This window comes from Leucoraja erinacea, chromosome 17, assembly GCF_028641065.1.
Source record: "Leucoraja erinacea ecotype New England chromosome 17, Leri_hhj_1, whole genome shotgun sequence".
NCBI classification, from domain to species: domain Eukaryota; kingdom Metazoa; phylum Chordata; class Chondrichthyes; order Rajiformes; family Rajidae; genus Leucoraja; species Leucoraja erinaceus.
Window position 1 is genome coordinate 2777285 of NC_073393.1, and position 23787 is coordinate 2801071.

A 23787-nucleotide genomic window follows, 5' to 3' on the forward strand; every position below is an offset into this window, starting at 1 on the left:
GGTCTATATGCAAGACTCCAGGAGCACAGCAATGTGATTCACCCCCACCTCCCATCAGATCAAGGGCAATAAATACAGACCTTGCCGCTGACACCCACAACACAGGATCAAAAATGGAAGCTTAATTTAATGAAATACCTTTGTGAAAAGTGTCAATCATTATTTACTAATATTTGGCAGATTATCGATGAAAAAAAAAAGCACAAACATTTAAACAACCTGGCTTTTGTTGCAATATCCCGACATGCAATCTTGTTTCAACCCAGTAGTTTCTCTACACAAAGGGAGTGGGAAGTAATCTACACCTTTCCTTTGGGTTTCAGGAATGCCGCTAGCTGACAAAGGCTTGCAGAAAACTGCCCACATGTTTTTTCTAGCCCCAGAATAATGCCTAAAGCAATTGAACTGAAAAAAAAGTAATCCATTAAGAATTTAAACAATAAAGCATTTTCGTTTAAAAGTTCCTGGAAAGCATAGAACATAGGGCAGGTCTGCGGTAGAGTGCTGCCTCACAGTGCCAGAGACCCGGGTTCCATCCTGACTATGGATGCTGCCTGTGCAGAGTTTGCACATTCGCCCTGTGACCACGTGGTTTTCTCCAGGTGCTCAGGTTTCCTCCCACACCCCGAAGACGTCGTACAGGTCTGTAAGTTGTTTGGCTTCGGTAACATTGTAAATTGTCCCTAGTGTTCAGGATACTGCTGGTGTGCTAGGTGATCGCTGGTTGAGCAGACTTGGTGGGCCAAAGGGCCTGTTTCCGTGCTGCATCTCAAAGTCTAAAAAAGTCTAAAAGAAATGATTAATTGCTATGAATCGCGTCTAGATTTTGCTCTGTCCTAAGTGACGAAGGTCGATATTATTTGATGTGCGTTACAAAAAATGATTCCTCATTCATTGCCTTTCTCTGGTCTGGTTTAATTTTGCTGTACTGATACCACACGTTCTGTTTGTCATAGCTTGTTGAAGCCCAACGACATCTCCAACTCCATGGTTGACAGCTGAACCGTCTGTAAAGGGACTCGAGCAGAAACGTTATCTATTCCTTTTTGCCAGAGATGCTGCCGGACCCGCTGAGTTGCCCAGCATTTTGTGTCTATCTTCAATGGTTGAGAAAAAGCATCTCAAGTTCTGCAACTTATGGTCTGATCTACATCAGTCAAATTTTTGCCAGTGATGCCCATGGGGAGTGAACAAATTTATTTCAATTGATGAACTTATGGACCAGGAATCTGAAGACATTACAGAAAACAACTCAAACACACATGACTTGGTATCACCCCGCGGGCTCCCGGATGCGATATTACCTTTGTTCCGATAGCACGAGGAATTCCAACAAAAAGATGATCAAGGAAGTTTGCACTACGGCCCAGACCAAGGACCACGTAAGGAAGCTGCAGAGCAAAATGTGCCGATTGACTCAGCTGACCAGCTGTAGAGAGAGCAGACCAGACCAGAAATAAACACAAATGCAACAAGACCAGTAAATGACGACATTGCAAGTTGACAAGCATCTAGTTGCTGGCTTAAGTAAAACAACAAGTATATAGTGTGTCTGACACATGCCTGCAGAAATTAACTTTCTGTTATTTCATTTTTATACCTTTATTATCTTTCTCCCCCTTCAAAATCAATCTCGGTATGGCAGACCATTTAATAATTTTTTATACATTTTGGTTTCACCATGTTGAAATTACAGCAGTGTTTATACATAGTCCCCCCCCCCTCCCCTCCCCCATTTCAGGGCACCAAAATGTATAAAAATGCACTTTAATAAAATCTGACAATGTGTGCACGTTAACCACATGTGATTTTTTTCCATTACAAATCTCAAATTATGGAGTCGAGAGGCAAATAAATAAATGATGGGTCTTTGTCCCAAACATTATGGAGGGCACTGCAAATGCCTCGCGAGTGGCAGTTTTTAAAATGCTTCCAGAAATGTTTCATCATCATATTAGATCCATCATGAATATCCTGATTGCCTTGAGATAATGTAAGCAGGCAAATTAACACTGCTCCCTTCAAGACATGGATCCTCAGCAGTGTGCACTAGAGAAGGCCCTTACAATGCCTACAGCTGCTGATGATAATGAGTTGTACTATTATGTGACTATTATACACCTGAAATTCACATTTTAATGAACTGTATGTTATCCAGGGACGAAAATGCTGAACAAAGTACAGAAAAATCTGTCCTGAATTTTTCCACATAAAGCCAACTATATTTTATATGGAAGATCGACACAAAGTGCTGGAGTAACTCAGGCAGCATCTCTGGAGAGAAGAAATGGGTGACATAGAAACATAGAAATTAGGTGCAGGAGTAGGCCACGGCCCTTCAGCACCGCCATTCAATATGATCATGGCTGATCATCCAACTCAGTATCCCGTACCTGCCTTCTCTCCATACCCCCCTGATCCCCTTAGCCACAAGGGCCACATCTAACTCCCTCTTAAATATAGCCAATGAACTGGCCTCAACTACCCTCTGTGGCAGAGTTCCAGAGATTCACCACTCTCTGCGTGAAAAAAGTTCTTCTCATCTCGGTTTTAAAGGATTTCCCCTTTATCCTTAAGCTGTGACCCCTTGTCCTGGACTTCCCTAACATCGGGAACAATCTTCCTGCATCTAGCCTGTCCAACCCCTTAAGAATTTTGACGTTTCGGGTCAAGACCCTTCTTCAGACTAAGAGTCGGGTGATAGGACAAAATAGAACAAATGAATGCAAGATATGCATTACTCCAGCACTTTGCGTCCATCTCCGGTTTAAACCAGCATCTGCAGTTCCTTCCCACATATTTTGTGCTTCGCTGCAATAAAGTATTTTGAAATTCAAGTATATGCTAAGTATTCGGAGATTGTTATTGAAAAGTCTGTAGGTGTTAGGGGCATATAAATAAAGCAGCTTGTTGTAATATACTGCAGTATTGTCAATGCTTAACAACAATATAACCATATAACAATTACAGCACGGAAACAGGCCATCTCGGCCCTTCTAGTCCGTGCCGAACACTTACTCTCCCCTAGTCCCATCTACCTGCACTCAGACCATAACCCTCCATTCCTTTCCCGTCCATATACCTATCCAATTTATTTTTAAATGATAAAATCGAACCTACCTCCACCACTTCCACTGGAAGCTCATTCCACACAGCTACCACTCTCTGAGTAAAGAAGTTCCCCCTCGTATTACCCCTAAACTTCTGTCCCTTAATTCTCAAGTCATGTCCTCTTGTTTGAATCTTCCCTACTCTCAATGGGAAAAGCTTAACAAACAAAAGCTAAAGATCTTAATAAAGATCGGCATTACAAGGCAATTTGAAATTAGAACCTTTTATATAAAAATAATTCAAATGACCATTTGGAAATATTTTATCAAGTGTCCTTTGTTAGTTGAGGAAATGATTGCTGTAAACAACAAAAAGGTTGATTGATTAGTTGTATGATTTCAGTATCTCACCATCACATGTGCTACGTGTTGGTGGTGCTGTCTGTTATGCACATCCTGTATGATAAATGGCTGTGTGTAGGTGTTCTAACAACCCACTCTCATCTGAAACTCTGGAGCTAACCCGGCTGGTGCACAGCTTTATTGCAGCAGCTTTTGTGCACAATTGGAGATCAATGGGTGTTCTGCAGAATGAATCATCACAGCAGTCCCAGATTTTGACACACCGACTGACCGTGCGTTCAACTGCAGATCTGGTGACACTAACTACTAGTATTGCAACCCATAACTGTGGCAGAAGCTGATCCACTAACGGAGAGTTTAATTTTCCTAATGGGTCATTAAACATTATTCTGCATCTTGAAGGACAGTGTTTATACAGGGAAGACAATTGTTGCATTATTAACGTAGACTTTAGAGAAACAGCCTGGAAACAGGCCCTTCGGCCCACCGAGTCCACGCCAACCAGCGATTACCCCATAAACTAGCACTATCCTACACACTAGGGACAATTTACATTAAAAAATACAGAAGCCAATTAACGTACTAACCAGTACGTCTTTGGAGTGTGGGAGGAAACTGAAGCATCCGGAGAAAACCCATGCGGTCATGGGGAGAACGTACAAACTCCCTACAGACAGCACCATACAGATAGTTTGGATTGAACTTGGGTCTCTGGCGCTGTGAGGCAGTGATTGTACTGCTGAGCCACGGTGCTGCCCCATTTTTCTAAGAGCTTGTTTTCTAGTTGTGTTTTGTGCCAGTGTCTTGTTTTTGCAGTCCTCTTCGTTTCACTCTCTTGCAGAGTTGATGTTTAATTTATATTTTGTGCATTGTCTGAGTCTACGTGCCAGAGATGATGCTGCAAGTAAGATTTTCACTGTATCTGTACTTGGTGTGCTTATGCATATGACAATAAACTCAACTTGACTTAGTCGTATGCTTTTGTCTTCAGAAAGGGCTTTCACTAAGTCTCCGGATCATCTCGTGAACATAGGTAGTCTGATAATAATATATGTATTACATAGTGTATTGGCATTCTGGTTATGTTACCTAACCAGTAACCTAAAGGCTCGGACTATTGACTCAAAGCACAACTAACAAGGCAGCTGGGGAATTTCAATTAAGCAAATCTGGAATTAAAAGAAGCAGATGCTAGTGGTTGTGACCATGAAACTATTAGTCTATCATAAAACATTCAGCTGGTTTAGTATGTCCTTTTGGAAAGTTAATTAGCTTTCCTTACCAAGTCTGCTCTACAGGAGACTCCACATCCACTGCACTGTCACAGATTCTTAACTGCTGCCAGAATTGATCTATTAAATCACTTTGTTTTCAAAACATAACAGTGAAACCATATTGACCTGACTCGCCCCATATAATGCTTCAAAACCCTCACCAGTAACATCTATGGAGTTGTGCTGAACATAGCGAGCTCTTCCAGATTATCCGTGCCTAATTCATGAATACTATCAAGTTGTCCACAGTGCACAGATCAAAGGGCACAACATTTAGTGCAAGATAAAGTCTCATAATTCAAAAGTCTCCAATGAGGTAGATGGGAGGTCAGGACCGCACTCTAGCTCAAAGATCCTATAGCGAGCAAGATAGATTGACAGGTTTTCCGTAACCGGCTTCCGTCTCTGCACCAAAGATCCCATCATAGCGGAGCAAAGATACTAGTGCGGAGACGGAAGCCGGTTACGGAAACATCCTCGTAAAAATTAAAGTTATTTGGGAAAAACATTCTCCACATTTTCAGAAGTATAATTTATTAACATAAACTGTTCCCCCACAACGTTGATTACACTGCGAGTCGGGTCGGGTTACTGAAATGGATGAAAAAAAGGCCCACGTTCCGCTCCGTTGCGTACTACATGTCAGCCCATTGCATTTAGAAGGAGTGGTCCATCTTGCTTGCTATAGGATCTTTGCTCTAGCTGATGAGAGAACTGTTCAGTTGCCCGATAACAGCTGGGAGGAAACTGTCCCTGAATCTGAAGGTGTGTGTACCTCTTGCCTGATGGGAGAGGGGAGAAGAGAGAGTGATCAGTGTAAAACTGGTCCTTGAGGCAGCACGAAATTCACAAGTATGCTACTGGGGGAGGTGGAGATGTGGAATGGAGAGTCAAAGAGGAGAAACAGGGAAGACATGGACCAGAACAAATATATTAACGAACAAGACATTAATTCCAGTTCGCCTCTCTATTTTGGCCAGTCATTTTAGCAGCGAAAAATGAGGTAATTACAACACAAAAGTTAATTGAGCCCTTATAGTTCAGTTTGATCTTCATGCTCACAAAAGTAGATGGTCTAGTCATGTTTCTCACACAGCCTCACACCCATCACTTTCCTGCATTGTGATTTTAATGCTCACCTACTTTCTTGTCTCAATCACAAACTCCAGCAGCAAATTCACAATCATCTGTCAAATGATTCTCGTGCTCCATTACAAATCTGAATCATACTGTACATTTCTGATTCTCAAATACAAGGTAGACAAAAACGCTGGAGAAACTCAGCGGGTGCAGCAGCATCTATGAAGCGAAGGGAATAGGTAACATTTCGGGCCGAAACCCGTAAGGGTTTCGGCCCGAAACGTTGCCTATTCCCTTAAGGGTTTCGGCCTGAAACGTTCCCTTAAGGGTTTCGGCCTGAAACGTTGCCTACCCTTAAGGGTTTCGGCCTGAAACGTTGCTATTCCCTTAAGGGTTTCGGCCCGAAACGTTGCCTATTTCCTTCGCTCCTAGATGCTGCTGCACCCGCTGAGTTTCTCCAGCGTTTTTCTGTACCTTTGATTTTCCAGCATCTGCAGTTCCTTCTTAAACTCTCAAATACAAGGAACAGTTTGCGTCCATTCACTCTGATCAACCATTTCCTAATTCTAACTAACTATTATCTTGTCCTATAATTCACATTTTCAACTCCATGTATTTATAATTCAAACTTTTTACAGCAGATGTATGCTACTGTCTCTGGTCAATGGTGTGGAGCTGAATACCGAGATCTTATGCTCCATAAAAAAAAAAAAATTATAATTGCTTCTTTGCCTTAACAGTTTCCGCGCTGCATGATTTAACTCAGAATTCCAATAGATTTTTGTCAACTGAACATTTAATCAATAGATGTATAAGCAGGAACTGCAGATGCTGGAACAATCGAGACCCCCGACCCGAAACATCACCCATTCCTTCGCTCCACAGATGCTGCCTCACCCGCTGAGTTTCTCCAGCATTTTTGTCTACCTTCATTTAATCAATAGAAATGCTCTTGTTACTAATTTGTGAACCCGTACATTCATCTGTGCTTTCTACTGCACCGAGACTACATCTGTTCAGTGACGTTTACAGGAGCAGAATTAGGCCATTCGGTCCATCAAGTCTACCCTACCATTCAATAATGGCTGAAGGGTCCTGACCTAAAATGTCATATCTTGAGAAGGGTCCCAACCCAAAATGTTCCCTATTCAGGTTCTCCAGAGATGCTGCCTGATCTGCTGAGTTATTCCAGCACTTTGTGTCTTCTTTTGGAAACTAACATCTGCAGTTCCTTACATCTCAATGATTCCAAGTTGTTTGGCAGAAGTACAGATTGTATCCCGATAGCTTGGATTCTCGATGGGCTCTGGTATTCGCAATGTTTGTAGTGTCTCTAAATTCCTGCAGGCTTCCACAGTGGAGACAATTAGTTATCTTGCATGTTTGCCCTCAGCTATGGAGTGCGAGAAATAAGGGCAACCATATAACATAGCAACTTTAGCAACATGACCCTAATATAACAATTAACAGCCACGGGAAACACGGCAATCTTCGGCCCTAAAAATCCGTGCCGAACAAATTTTTTTACCCTTAACTGGCTGAGCTCTGCAGCTTGCACAGTGGGAGTTTGATACCTATTCCCTCCGCAAGCTAGTGTTATTCAGACTCTTCACGATTTTGGAGAGGTTCAGAATTCAAAGCTGCAAACCATAACTTGAGGGTTACAAATGGCATAATTAAAATGTCCAGCAAACACTTAGAATTATTTCTAGAAGGAATTATAATGTAGGTAATATACTTAATAACAGTGTTATTGCATGGCTTTTTAATCCATCCTGGATGTTTCAGAGAGGCAATTAAATCAAATTTATTCTCACAGGTTGCAGCATTTTCAATATATTCATTCAACTGCAGATTCAACATGAACTCAATAAACACTTTTCCACAACAACCAGCACTGCAAGTTTATATTTCACTAAATAATGGCAAGGAACACAATTGGAGCTGCATGGAATAATAGATTAATAAGCCATTTGGCTCAATTGAATTAAGTTTCACACAATCATATCAGCATATATTTTTACCCCATCTCCCTCATATATTCACCTAGTTCCCCCCCAGTGCATTTAATCTTTTCACCCCAGCTACCGCATAAGGTAGTTTAGTGTAGTTATTGTGACGTGTACCGAGGTACAGTGAAAAGCTTTTGTTGCGTGCTAACCAGTCAGTGGAACTGACTCCTCGACTCCATCCAAGGACCCAACCAGCCTTTCCAGTTGAGCCAGAGGTTCACTTGCACCTCCGCCAGCCTCATCTACTGTATCCGCTGTTCCAGGCGTCAACTTCTCTACATCAGTGAGACCAAGCGCAGGCTCAGCGATCGTTTCACTGAACTCCTTCGCTCAGTACGTCTCAACCTATCTGATCTCCAGGTGACCCAGCACTTCAACTCCCCTTCCCATTCCCAATCTGACCTGGACCTCCTCCATTGTCATAGTAAGGCCCAGTGCAAATTGGAGGAACAGCACCTCATATTTTATATATATGTGCAATGTTTACATATCCACATATTCTGTTGTGCTGCAGCAAGTAAGAATTTCATTGTCCCGTCCGGGACATATGACAATAAAATACTCTCGACTCTTTTGATTCGTGTATTTAGCCAGGCTTATGCGGAAACCAGAAACTGGTGGCTCATGTATGACCCAGTAACCATTAGCATTGATGGCTTCCACATTATTATTACCAACAACATTGGGCAACTTAGCACTGTGGATGTACATGATCAAGGTGGCATTTTAATATGCAAAGTTACAATTTTTAATTTAAAGTTAGATGCCCAACAATACATTTTTGTATGTACACAAAAAAGCTGGAGAAACTCAGCAGGTGCAGCAGCATCTATGGAGCGAAGGAAATAGGCAACTTTTCGGGCCGAAACCCTTCTTCAGACTGACCGGGGGTGGGGGGGGGGGGGGTGGGGACAAGAAAGGAAAAAGGAGGAGGAGCCCGAAGGCTGGGGGATGGGAGGAGACAGCAGACAAATTCATTTTGTTAGTCCTTGCTATCTCCTCCCCTTCCTCAGACCCCCTGCAGTCTCCTCCCATCCCCCAGCCTTCGGGCTCCTCCTCCTTTTTTCCTTTCTTGTCCCCGCCCACCCCCATCCCCCGATCAGTCTGAAGAAGGGTTTTGGCCCGAAACGTTGCCTATTTCCTTCGCTCCATAGATGCTGCTGCACCCGCTGAGTTTCTTCAGCTTTTTTGTGTACCTTCGATTTTCCAGCATCTGCAGTTCCTTCTTAAATACATTTTCGTATATTTGTTTATTAAGAAATTTATTACATGGAGAAAAAAAAAAGTTTTCAACTCTAGTCCCTTCTCTGTTACATTTAAACCAAAGCATTTCAGGGGAAGGAATATTATTCTGAGATTGTCTTCTGATATATTTCTTCAGAACAAAACAGTTTTTAATAGTTATGCTCATCAATAAGCAATATGCTCTAACAAGCAGAAACATTGATATTCAGACGTGATTTACCATTAGATCAATGTTACTGTTTTAGTTTGTCACAAGAGCATGATGACCAAAGTCTAATGAATGGGATTTCAAACCTGTCAATATTATCGCTACGTTTAAGGAGTTCAATAATGTGTTACTGAAGATGATGTAGGAATACAATGCTGGGTGTGGGTTTTGGAGGTAATCGTTAAAAATAGAACAATCTGAAACTTCATGGCTTAATTCATGTGGCTGGAACAGCTTGTGGCTAAAGTACTCTGTGGAATATGTAGCCCCAGTAGGATAATGCAATTAGAATGGAACTAACTTGTACATGCAGACATTAGACTCAAGTTTTATCACGTGACTTACATTGAAGATAGTTAAGGGAAACTGGTTTCCTCTGGGCACAAAAACGGAGAAATTCAGAAAGATCCCAAGAATTCTAGCAGAATTATCTCAGAGGTGATGTGATTGAACTTTAATAACCACAACCATGTAACTTCAGACCATGGGCAAAACACAGGTGCTGGAGGAACTTAACAGGCCAGGCAGCATTTGTAGAAGGAATGATCAGAGACGTTTCAGCACAGGATCTTTCTTCAGAGTGGAGGAGGGTCCCAACCTGTCCATTCCCTCCGCAAATGCTGCCTGATCCACTGCACTGTGTTTTCCTCAAGGTCCCAGCATCTGCAGTTTTTTTTCTTCCTTTACTCATACCATGTATAACTTCAATACTCATTTATTTCCCCCTTGATTCCTACTGACCAGTTTCCTAAGGCTTTTTGCTGTCACACTTGGTGAAACACTGTCTTTACAATCAGTCCCATCTCAATTCAAGGATCTAGATCTTGTGCTCATGCATGAGCTTGGTGGTCCTACCAGAAATAAAACTGAACATTATCGCAAGGTAAAAAAACACCATCACCATTTCTCTTGTGATGATAGACTGAGGGGACAGGAATGAGTTGGATTGAGCTGGCCCATCTTTGGATGGTAGGAAACACAGGCGCCATTTTCATATTTTTCAGTAGTTTCACCAGAGTTCTGGAACAGGTTGGGTAGAGTAGCAGCAAGTTCTGATATTGTACAGTCAGGATGTCGTTAGGCCTAATGGATGTTATAGAGCAAGAATGATATAACACAAAAACAGGCCCTTCAGCCCAACTTGTCCGACAAAGGTGTCCCGTTTAAGCTGGTCCCATTTGCCCGTATTTGGCCCATACCTCTCTGAATCTTTCCAATCCGAGCACCTGCCCAAGTGTTTTTCAAATGCTGTGATACTATCTGCCTCACCTATCACCTCTGACTGCTTGTTCAATATACCCACCACACTGAGTGGAAAAAAATCACCCCTCAGGTTTGTATTAACTCACCTTAAATATCTGACCTCCTGTTTTTGATTTCCCCTACCCTGGATAAAATACACTATTGTGCATTCCCCCTATCTATTCCTCTCATTATTACAGAAGACCTTGATAAGATCACTCCATAAAACACCATCACTATGTTGCTATATCTACATTTCTTTTCTTGAGTTATTGCCAGACATGTTAGTTTAATTCACCTTTACTCATTTATTTTCTTTCTCCCCCACAAATTGTCACGAAATTCGCTTCAAAGTGTACTCATAATTCAAGTTGCACCGGACCTGAGCTTCAAGTGCTCTTTGAATCAATGCCTACCTGATGCATTCTTCAGATATCCATTAGCATCTGCTGTTGTGTACATGATGTAAGGTCCAGGCTGGTTCACACCAAATGGCTACAGAAAGAGAGAAGATTAGAAAACATAACATTAACGGAGCACAACAAAATAAGTAAACAAACTGCCTCTCAGTAGTTTATTAAGTCTTTTTGACCTTCAACTGAAGTAATTAATTGTTTAATTGTCTGTAAAATACTCCTATCTATGCAGCTTCAAATATTTTCCTAATTTTCTTTGAAGAGCTACAATGGTCTTCATTTTCCTATTGCAGTTTATTACAAGCCACCTTTTCAATTTTAGCCCTAAGATTTTTTTTCTTAAATGCTACAGAATCTTGAAATTACTCAACTAAATATCTTTACTGTAATGAAAAATAAAACCAATATCTTTATTCTGTTCCCCTAATAATTTCACTAAATGTTAAAATTAATTTATATTCTGAACTCTAATCTACTATACTGAATCTCCCAAACAATAGCATTCGGTTTCGGCCCGAAACGTTGCCTATTTCCTTCGCTCCATAGATGCTGCTGCACCCGCTGAGTTTCTCCAGCTTTTTTGTGTATCTAGCATTCATTACTTGATTTTTTCAAATTAATTTCATCATTATCTATTGAAGTCCAAGAATTTCAACTCAGTTGAAACTCAAACACAGATAGAAGGTTAAATTAATGTTAAACTAAATGATAGAATGAATTGCCCACCCCATTCGGAGAGAAGCTGCAGGTACTGATAACCTTCCAATCTTTTGCTATCATGCAGTAACTCTTCCATGGAGACTAGCTTGGGCAGCCTGCCATCTAAGATGAAGATAGTATCAGCTGAATGCTTGGTAACTTATTCACGTTGCATGTTTTGTATTCCAGCTGTGTTGGAAACTCCCAGCCTCAGCTTGGTCCTGGCTTATGTGCAAAGCAGTTAGGTAAAGCAATCAATGTTTAATTGATCTTAAATTGAAATCAGCTTAAGTTAGCTTATCATGTGGCACTATCAAGTCAACATGGGCTCGAATTTTTTTACTGGGAACAAAGATCACCAAGTTGTGTCCGAGTGAATATACATTTAAGTTCATTACATCAAAGTCTTGAAATATATAATTCAGTGATTCCAAGAATCCGATCTATACTATTTTTACAAAAGCAGAATCTACCAAGCAGGGGAAATGTCTGCAACTGCAAGATGCTTCTCACAGACATCAACAATACTCACTGCGTTAACTATGTACATAAAGGTGAGAGGGGGAGGGATTAATGGAGATGTGCGGGGCAAGTTTTTTTTTTAAACATAGAGGGTGGTGAGTGCCTGGAACGCAACGCATTGCGGTGGTGGTGGTTGAAGCAGATACGATAGTGGCATTTAAGAGACTTTTTGATAGGCACGTGTAGGGAATGGAGGGATATAGATTATGTGCAGGCACATAACAGATGGTTGTGGCATCATGTTCGGCACAGACATTGTGGGCCGATGGGCTTGCTCCTGTACTGTACTGTTTGATGCACTCAGAATTCAAATGTTTTGTTGTTGAAATTTAGAAATAATACCAACATTGGAGAGGGATGGTGGTGGGGTGGGGTGTGGGGGGACAGCAGATTGGTTTTGAAGTTGATAATGAAGAGGATTACATTAAAAAAAGAGGAAGGCATTAGAAAAACTGACAAGTGGGCGCATAAACTGTAAATAACATTTCATACAAAGAGATAAATGACTCTGTTGGACTGTAAACAAAGTGTAAGGTGGTTTAATTTGGCTGGAGGCTCCTTATCCCCGTGGAGGGCTATATGTGGCACAGAAGCTTTGCAAATAGGCAAATAGATAAGTAATATTCAGTGAAATATTCCCAACTTCAATTTTATTAATATGGGAAACGCAACTGTGTAGTCCAAAAGTGTTTCTATAGGGATTTAATACTTTTTTTCTTATTTGCTAATCTTCTTATCTGCCACATAGTGAACAGTCATGGTTTCCATATTTAATAAATAATTGAAGTACTGGAGAAAAATAAACAGAAAAAACAACTACAAGAATGTTCCGGGGATTCAGCAATCAGGCCAAGGGGATTCAGAAATCAAGGAGATTCAGCAATCAGATCACGACAGTGCAAAATACTTTTTTTGGGTCACAGGTGATGTAGGGGCAGGAGTGGGCTAAATATCCCTTCCAGCTGCTCTGTCTTCAACTACCTCAACACCACTTTTTGACCTGATCCCCATATCTCCAGCCTAGGGAAACAATCTCCTTCATCCAAAATTTAGTTTTAGAGATACAGCGTGGAAACAGGCCGTTCGGATTATTAAGTCTGCGCCAACTAGCGATCACCCGTTCATCTGTTCTACCCCACACACTAGGGACGATTTGCAGAAGCCAATTAACATGCAAACCTAGACGTCTTTGGAATGTGGGAGGAAACGAGAGCACCCAGAAGAAACCCATGCAGTCACGGGGAGAATGTACAAACTCTGTACAGACACCACCCGTAGTCAGGATCAAACCTGGGTCTCTGGCGCTGTAGAACTTTACTGCTGCGCCATCGTGTTGCCTTCTCTCATTTCACCTGTTCAAAGCCATCTTGCCCTTGTATAAGAAAAGTGACATGGGTTGCAACTATCCTCTCTATGCCATGAACTAGACTTCAAACAGCTGCAGGTTATGAATAGGCATTTGTGGCACCTCCCTAATTATGCCCTCTCATGTTTTCTGTCCGTTATCTTGAACTCCATGACTAGTTAGTATATGGAACAGTCTTGTTGAAGGTATATTGAAATTCAAAATACATGAAGACAAGGTATAACTTTCATTTATTTGCCCAGCTAGTTCCATTTTCAAAAAAATCTTAATAAATCCATCGTTTCCCTTTCATGTTGACCTTAATCACATTTAGCTTTTCCAGGAAATTGGCCAAGCTAATCTTTCTTCAGAACCGTAATTCTTCACCTTCGGCAACATTTGCATAAATCTCCTCTGTATGTTCTCTATCATTTCCTTCCTGTACTGAGATCACACTGCTCCGTAGTTTATTATTTATAGATACAAATAAAAATCTGAGCATGTTCATCTTTCAAAGAAATTAAGATTGACAGGATTAAACTACATATACAGTTTACATAAATTAGCCCCTTAAAATGGGCTGATTTGGCAAAATTTCTTCATTTCCAAATTTATTGTGATTGAAGAGCAAGTGCTTCAGCTGGCTGTCTGACACGTGGGGATTTATAGCCGTTTGATGACTAGAGATCAAACTACAAATCACTTGGCTGCCCAAGTATGGTGCAGTAACAACATTTCCATTGTGTCCTTACATCCACCACGCTGTCACCGTTCTCTTGAACGTGACGTGCTATCATCCTACATGCCCATTAATACAATCAAAAGGGACATAACAACAATGGTGCAGTCATCCCCAGTAAAGGGCCAGTCACTCTTGCTGGAAACCACCACAGGACTGTCTGGTCAGTCCATTATAGGATTTGGAGAGGGTGCAGAGAAGGTTTACCAGAATGCTGCCCGAATTGGAGCGTTTCAGCTACAGGGTTGGATAGACTTGGGATTGTTTTCTCTGGAATGTCGAAGGTTGAGGGAAGACTTGATAGAAGTATATAAAATTACAAGAGGCATGGTGTAGACAGATAGACACCACAATCAGTACCCCGTTCCTGCCTTCTCCCCATATCCCCTGACTCCGCTATCTTTAAGAGCCCTATCCAGCTCTCTCTTGAAAGCATCCAGAGAACCTGCCTCCACCACCCTCTGAGGCAGAGAATTCCACAGACTCACAACTCTCTGTGAGAAAAAGTGTTTCCTCGTCTCCGTTTTAAATGGCTTATCCCTTATTCTTAAACTGTGGCCCCTGGTTCTGGACTCCCCCAACATCGGGAACATGTTTCCTGCCTCCAACGTGTCCAAACTCTTAAGAATCTTATATATTTCAATAAGATACCCTCTCATCCTTCTAAACTCTAGAGTGTACAAGCCCAGTTGCTCCATTCTCTCAGCATATGACAGTCCCGCCATCCCGGGAATTAACCTTGTAAACCTAACGCTGCACTCCCTCAATAGCAGGAATGTCCTTCCTCAAATTAGGGGACCAACCCCCCCCCCCCCCACCCCACCCACCGAGGGTGGAAATGTTCAACACTGGAGCACATGGCTGTAAGGTGCGAGGGGGAAGTTTAATAGAGATGTGCGGGACAAGTTTTTTTTTTTTTTTTTACACACAGAGAGTAGTGTGGGGGGAGCTGGAACGCATTGCCAGTCGTGATAGCGGAGGCAGATACGATAGTACCATTTATGAGACATTTAGATAGGCACATAGCAGTGCATAGAATAGAGGTATATGGATCATGTACAGGCAGAGGAGATCTGTTTAACTTGACTTATGTTTGGCACAAACATTGTGGACCAAAGAGCCCATTGCTGTACTGTACTGTTCTCTGTCCTTATCATCTGTGGTGTGCACACTCAGCACTTAATGAAGGACTGGCATCTTATGATTTTCTGGGATTTTGCTAGAAGTTTGGATCCTGAAAGATTCAGACTCTGGGAGCAAGAGAAAATCTTGGTTGGCAAAGCATTTTGGTGTTTATGCCCCACTTAGCTTTGTATAAAAGGGAAAGAAAAACACTCAGCTGGCCAAGAATTTAAACTAGGCACATGAAAAGATTTGAATTCTCACTAAGCCTTGTGGGAGCCCATCATTCGCTAACAATAGACGCTAAAGATTTTTTTGGAGACGGCCTTTGAGAGTGACAGCCTGCACAAGTGCAATAGAAATCTCAGTATTTTTTAAGGGAGAAGTAGATAAACATTTGCTGGTGAAAGATTGTCATATGTAGATGGGAATGCAGAGTTTAAGAACACTATCAGATCAACCACAAACTTGCCCCAAATGGCACTGGCCTTTTCTTGCCTCCAGCTCTCCATCTCATCTCCTACTTTCAGTCTGAAGAACGGTTCCGACCTGAAATGTCACCCATCCCTTTTCTCCAGTGATGCTGCCTGGCCCACTGAGTAACTCTAGCATTTTGTATCCATCTCTGAGGGGCCAAGTGGTCTGGCCCCAGCTCCTAATTGGTATGTTTGTCTAAGAGGCCATGCTATTTGTATGATGGCGTGTCACGATAAAGTGGAAATACAGACGTTTTGGTGAATCAGCACATTTTAAGGAGCTGATTCATGTAAACTGTACACGTAGTTTGATCCTGTCAATGAGATGAACATGCTCAGGTTCGTATATTTGTACCATTAAAAACTTTAAAAGTAGATTGATGTACCGCAGCCAATAACATGACATGAACTGTAATATACGTGCTTGCATCTTTGCAAAAAAGAGGCAGTACAACAGGCAGTGAAGCAGTTGCAATGAGACCACCATAAAATTCTACTGGGGAAAATCTCAAGGTCAGACATGAAGTAGTAAATAAACCTTGCCAGTACAATAAAAGCTAATGTTTAAAGAGAAACATCATCAACTGTGCTTGCCATATTTTACACAACGCGATTAAGAGTGAACGCACAAACTCAAAACTTTCATTAAATTAAAATAAAAGAGAAACAGTTTGTTTTTCTAAAAATGTGGCCAGGCCCATTGAGAGTCTTTTTCCTCAGACTTCCAGAACCAGCAGTTTTTCACTTCATTTACATTAACATCAACTTTGTTCATTGGGATTGTGAAGATATCTGGTTCACAAGGCAGATCCAGCTCTTCAGGCAACATAACATCAGAAGAAATGCAACCTGCTTTTGAAAAAGGGGTGCAGTCTCATGTATTTAAAGTCATGCCTAACAGTAAACAACAACCAAATGCTTTGCAGTGTCTCATAGCATTTTTGTTCAAAACTAGACAGTCACAAGGGCACAACCCATTCCCCAGTGCAATATTCCACCATGGTGTGGGAGAGGGGGCGGTGCTGTGTGGGTGGGGGCAGAGTGTGTGTGTGTGGGAGGGGGGGGGTGTGGGGTGCGGGGGGGGGGGGGGGGGGGGGGGGGGGGGGGGTGTGGGGGGGGGATGGGGGGTGTGGGGGGAGGGGGGGTATGGGGGAGGGGGTATGGGGGGAAGGGAGTGGTGGGGGGGGGGCCGAGGGTGGGGGGTGTGTGGGGCTGGGGAAACGGGGAGGGGTAAAGGGGGGGGGTGTGTGTATCAGGAGGAAGGGAATAGTGGGGAAGGGGGGGGGGGTTGGTGTGTGGTAGGGGTGTGTGTGTGTGGGGGGGGGAGGGACTCCACTCAGCGGCCACTGGCCGCGGCACCACACAGCACCTCCTGGTTCCACTCAGCAGCTTCCCCGACTCCACTCTTGTGGACTCAATCAGTGCGGCTCACGGACTCAGCCCCGCCTCCGGGGATTTATTCTCCTCGCCCCGGTGATTGACAGCGAGTGCCGGAATGGGCGTTACCTTCATGGTGACCGACAGGCGAGAAGACCAATCTGCTGATCTCATGATTTTTTAAATCTTCATAACTTTGGTAATATTCCACCGATTGGAACAAAACTTGCTGCGCTTGGAGCAGTAAGGTGGCGAACAAAATCCTAGCGATATAGGGTACTGTTTTTGCTCAAATTTAAAAATAACGCAAACCGGAAGAGGACAAGATTAGAGTTTTAGTAATAGTATAGATAATAAATGAGTAATTGAACACCAAGCCACAATTAAGAATTTCTGCCAACCAAATCAGTCCGAACCAGCCGAACTCTACGTCCACATGGTACAAGAGTTTAAAAAAAGCAGATCAATAAAATGTACAGAAGTTTTCATACCATGGAAATGTGACGCAGTTTAGGTTAGAGATTAGTTCAGTCTAAGTCGATTGTTTCTATTGAAATTTAGCGGGACAAGCTTTATTTGTCCAAGTTTACTTTTTCTTAATATCAACTGGTTGAAATAATATTGTAGGATTATATGTAGGAAGGAACTGTAAATGCTGATTTAAACCGTAGCAGACACAAAAAGCTGGAGTAACTCAGCGGGTCAGATAGCATCTCTGGAGAAAAGTAGTAGGTGATGTTTTGGGTCGAGACCCTTCTTCAGATTGAGAGTCAGGGGAAAGGCAAGCAAGAGATATAGACTGTGATGTAGAGAGAGAAAGAACAAATGAGAGAAAGATATGTAAAAAGTAATGATGATAAAGAAAATAGGCATTGTTAGCTGTTTGTTAGGCGTGAACAAGTACATACAATGAGATTGAACAAGACTCACTTTGAAGCTGGTATGATGGGTGGGGGAGGGATGGAGAGAGAGGGAATGCAGGGGTTAGAGAAATCAATATTTATACTACTGGGTTGTAAGCAAAATATGAGATGCTGTTCCTCCAATTTGCGTTTGGCCTCACTGAGAATGGAGGAAGCCTAGGACTGAAAGGTCAATGTGGGAATGGGAATGAAAGCAATGGGATCAGGTAGGTCCAGGTGAACTTAGCGAAGATTATATGGTATTTCTGCATTAAAATTATAAATTGAACTGCAAACGTACAAGGTGACAGATTCAATGGGTCAAATGGCCTCTTCCATATCATAAGGAGATACGAAAAATCTGCTGCACTGTGATTTAACATGATGTTATAGGAAAAATTTGATCACACCCTTGAAATCGGCTGGCACAGTGAATACGTACAGTTTGGGAAAGATGAAATATGCATCTGTGAAGGAACCTTGATGAAGTTGTGCCAGTTAGATAAATAAAGATTAAAAAAGATTAAAATGATGGGCTTCTTTACCTATTTTACACACTGCTCTGCCTGATTTTACAGCGTTTGCTCAGGGAATCTTGTGCAGCTTAAGTGCAGACCCAGAAAAATGTCCTTTCTCATCTTTCTCTCAATTTTCTGAAAAAAAGTATCAACGAAATAATCATTTTATTCTATTTCAAGATCTTTACTTGAACTAGACACAATTTTCTGGTTATAAAATGACGGACCACTTTCACTATAAAGTCTAGCTGGGTTTGAAATTGCACTTCAGGTAGAGACTGAATAATACGTGTTTTTCCTTCCAATATGCTGTTATTTCAGTCATCTCCCATGGCCAGGATTATATTTCTGGAGCCAGACATGACCAATCATCTATTCCTTTCTTTACATGTTTCCTAGTTCTTCCAAAAAGTTTTGAAATTCATTTCTTTATAACGTCTGCCCAGCTTCAACGGGTGGCACCATCGTAGTGGCAGCCTCACCAGCAGCTGCCCGTCCTTTTCAAACTTCTTGTTATTTTTGGTGTGTCTAAAAGTATGTTTTAAAGGTTTCTTGGTCTTTTTTATGTGGGGGGTGGGAAATAGGGTGAAACTGTTTCCCAGTCACTTACCTGGATGGAGATGCGTCTTTTCTCCGAGTCGAATCTTCACTCCCCCCCCCCCGCGGCCTACCAACTAGATTGGCGCGGCCATTCCTACCGGAGACCGGCCAGAGCTTCAGCAGCGACATAGCACTGAATTACCATCGCGGAGCGGGACGATGCCTTGCCGGGGATCGCACAGTTGGAGCTCCAGAGTGTTGGGCCTGCCGATTAACATCATGGAGTTGTGGCCTGTGGAGCTTCTAGCTGCGGGCGACGCTGACTTTGACATCGTGGAGGCCTGGGACCCCTTGCCGGAGGTCGCCAGCATTGGAGCTCCGCCCAGCTCAGCCTGTGGACTTCGGAAGCCGCGGTCTCCGGAAGGAAGCGGCCGATTCGGAAACTCCAAGCCGCTGAGAGTGTTCAGATCCGTTCTGATGCTGGAGCTCCGATCATCCCGGGGAGAGGGCCTGAACATCGAGCGTCCGCAGCGGCAACTGCGGAGGGTTCAAGGCCCTGACCACGGGTGAACAAACAGGAAGATGACTGAACTTTATTGCCTTCCCTCACAGTGGGAAACGTTGATTCCGCTGTGTGGGGATGTTCATGTTAAACTCTATTGTGTATTGTGTTATTTTTATTTGTATGGCTGTATGGTAACTCAAATCTCACGGTACCAATTTGTGCATGTGACAATAAATGTAACTTGAACTTGAACAATAAAGATCAACACTCCGAAAATTTAACAAGTATCTCCTAAAAATGACAATGTATAAAGGCCCTTGGTGTAGATTATAGAGTTAAAGTGTGAAACAGTCCCTTCGGCCCATCACATCCATGCCAACTTTTGGTCATCTACACAAATACCATTTTCCTGCATTATGTCCATATACTTTATGCCTTGACTATTAAAGGCCTTGTCTCTTAGAGAGTATGTTTGTTCATGATGGTGGATGGGCTGTAGGCTGCTTTTTCCTCGGTGGTGTTGAGTTTGAGTCATTGGAACTCAGATCTTGGAGTGCCAGGGGATAAATCGCTCGCTGCAGGGAACCCAGCCTCGTCCTTGCACTTAACGCCACAATATTTATGGGACTGTGGCAGACGAGTTTCTAGGTGACCATCAGAACGTAGGAGCTGGGGAACTTGACAATGGGAGCGCCAATGAACGTCAAGGGAGGGTGGTTGGAGTCTTTATTATGGAGACCACAGCAAGGCACTTCTGTGGCACGAATATTGCTCATGACTTATCAGCCAATGTTTGGCTGTTATCTAGGTCTTGCTGCACGTGGGCACCAGATGCTTCGTTTGTTGAGACGTTGCAACTGTAAATGAACATTTTGCAATCATCACTTTTCTTGCCCCCTTATCGCAAAATCTATGCCAATAGCAAGCTACGAGCAGAGATAAAGGAAAATGGAAAATGTCTTCTATAATTTAACTTCAGAGAATTGCCAGTTACCAAGGGCATGCACTGTCACTATTTGCTATTCAATCTGATAGCTGTACATAACAGTTGTTCATTAATTCCCTGTTGCATTTTCCAATTTACACAACCATTCTGTTCCTCCCTGTCCATATCATACTAGCTCAGTTCTTCTCGTTCATGTGGGCTTTTTTACCCCATCTTTTTTCCCCCAATGTTGTACAGGTGCACAACCTTTTATCCGGTGTTCCGGAAACCGAAAAACTCCGAAAACCGGCCATTTTTTCCAGATGTCGTCTGCGCACCAAAGCTCGCGTTTGGCGCCAAACTTGACCCGAAACGACCCACGGTCAACCCAGGTCTGTACTACTGTAGCGGCTGTCTCCTCCCCGGAGACCGGGAGACGCTTAAACATCTGTAAATCATTGCTTAAATGTTAGTCAGTTAGTTTGGAGGGATTTTATGTGAAGGGGGTTGAAGGGGTAAACTTTAATTCTTAGTCCCCTACCTGGTCGGAGAGGCGGGGAGTGGTCAATGCCTTACCGGGTCGCCGTGCAGTAAGCTCCGCAGCGCTGTGGCCAGTGGGGCAGCGGGCGGCGCCGGTTGTAGCTCCGACCCCGGCAACTCTACCCCTGGCTGCGAGGCGCTCCAAATCCAGCGCGGCCCGCGGCCGGACGCCCCAGCTCCGCGAATGTCGGGAGTCAGCGGCGTCGCAGCGCTGGAATACCAGCGGGGAGCGGGCAATGCCTTACCGGGTCGCCGTGCGGCAAGCTCCGGAGCGCTGTGGCCGCCGACCCAACGTTCGCGGAGCGTTGCTGGGTTTGGAGCCGCGCAGCCAGGGGTAGAGTTGCCGGGGTCGGAGCTCCAACCGGCGCCGCCCGCGGCCGGACGAAGCCCCCAGCTCCGCGAGGTTGGGAGTCGCCGACCAGGTAGGGGACTAAGAATTAAAGTTTCCCCCTTCACCCACCCACCCCACCACCACCACATAAAATCCCTCCAAACTAACTGACTAACATTTATGCAATGCTTTACAATGATTCCCCGGTCTCCGGGGAGGAGGCAGTCGCTCCAGACTGTTCAGGCCGCCCGCGCTACCTACCTAATCTACGCTAAAAATCTTCCATTCGGAAATCCGAAAATGTCCGAAATCCGACAAGTGTCTGGTCCCAAGGCTTTCGGATAAAAGGTTGTGCACCTGTATAACATTAGTACCTCCACCAATGTAAAGCACTTTGGCCAACGAGAGTTGTTTTTTAAATGTGCTATAGAAATAAAAGTGACTTGACTTGACTTGATCTCATTTCTCATGTTCACTGACCCAGTGATAATTCTCTCCTGCACTGTAGCTCCAGCTCCCACTCCTATCCTGTGTAGCTGTTGCACACTGCAGATGGGAATTCTTCATCTTGCATAATTACTACATCAATGGAAATTCCCATCATAGAGCTGCTCGACTCCCTGAGGCCACGGTTATACCAGATAACAACTAGGACTGGAGTGAAAGAAAGACAACAGGGCAGCATTTCCGCTGCATTATTTCCACTGACTGGTTATTACGTGACATTTTATAAAAGATTAAGTTTTATTATCTGCAAATTCTAATACTTTTAATCTGAGCAGAGAACTATGCAGCACAGGCCCTTCGACCCACAATGTTTGTGCCGAACATGATATCAAGATCCTTCTTCTGAAGATGGGTCTCGACCCGAAACGTCACCTATTCCTTCACTCCATAGATTTTGCCTCACCCGCTGAGTTTCTCCAGCATTTTTGTCTACCTTCAATTTTTCCAGCATCTGCAGTTCCTTCTTAAACATGATATCAAGATCAATACTTATCTGACTGCACATAATCCAGATCCCTCTATTCCTTGCATATCCATGTGCCTTTCCTAAAGTCTCTTGAATGCCAGTATCTGCCTCCATCACCACACTGTTAGCAAATTCCAGGCACTCACCACTCACTGTCTAAACAAAATTGCCTTTAAACATATCCTTTAAACTTTGCCCCTTTCATCTTAAAGTAAATTCCTTTAGTATTTTAATTATCCTTCTTGGGAAATAGGTTCTGACTTTATACCCCATCTAGCCACATAATAATTGTATAAACTTCTATCAGACCTCCCTCGTCTGACACAGCAGAGAAAACCATCCAAGTCTGCCCAACCTCTTCCTGCAGCTGTGTAAGAAAGAACTGCAGATGCTGGTTTCAATCGAAGATAGACTCAAAATGCTGGAATAACTCAGCGTGACAGGCAGCATCTCTGGAGAGAAGGAATGGGTGACTGAAGAAGGGTCTCGACCCGAAACGTCACCCATTCCTTCTCTCCAGAGTCTTCCTGTAACTAATACCCTCTAATAAAGATGTTTCCTAATTTGATTCTCAATTGGGGAATCAATTCAACACGCAGAATGGCTCATTATGACGACCAGACCACAACATTATAGCAGTTAGTATTACGTCGAGGGGATAGTTTTCAGGTGCCTTAAGAAAAGTTTTAGATTTCCATTATTCTTTATAAAAAAAAGCATTTTGTTATTTTGTTTCTGAATGGTAATCTCTTAGTTTGACGTTATGCAGTGCTATCAGTACCCTCTAAGGCTTTTTCATATATGACCAAAAACATTATTTTATTTTGTTTTAAAACTCCTCAATTTTATATGTAGGAGAGGACAAATGTAGCCGATGAAACCTTTTTATACCAATTAAACTGTTGAACCTATGGCCATCTTCTCCTTTCTTCCTTTGCCGTGCTCAAAACCGAATGGAGTATTCCAAACTAGTCTCTATACATATCTCATAACATTCCAGCCCCTTGAAAGAAATACCAATATGTATATATTAGTCTTTTATAGGTTAATCCTTTTTTTAAAATCTGTATACCACTTCTTATCGTTTATATACTTGGATTCATAATTTCATCCCCACTCCACAATTTCCAGTTTATCATAAATTCTTGTTATAAGAGCCCATCAAGTCCACTCTGTTATTCAATCATGGTTAACCCATCTTTCCCCCTCAACCCCACAAACCCTGACACCCTTACTAATCATGAATCTATCAATCTGCGCCTGAACAATGCCCAATGACTTGGCCTCCACAGCAGCAATGAGTTCCACAGATTCACCACCCTCTGACTAAAGAAATTCTTCCTCATCTCAGAGGCTATGGCCTCTGGTCCTAGACGCTCCCCA

General features: G+C 42.9%; 1 protein-coding gene across 1 annotated transcript in view; it reads right to left on the minus strand.

Moving 5' to 3' along the window:
* Nucleotides 1–23787, minus strand: part of itfg1 (integrin alpha FG-GAP repeat containing 1) — a 115079-nt gene that overhangs the window by 8977 nt on the left and 82315 nt on the right. The window contains exons 14-15 of the mRNA XM_055648384.1: nt 10891–10969; nt 1305–1429 (exon numbers count right to left, since the gene is read on the minus strand). Of these exons, the coding sequence (XP_055504359.1) occupies nt 1305–1429; nt 10891–10969 (204 nt within the window). The remainder of the gene's footprint in view (nt 1–1304; nt 1430–10890; nt 10970–23787) is intronic.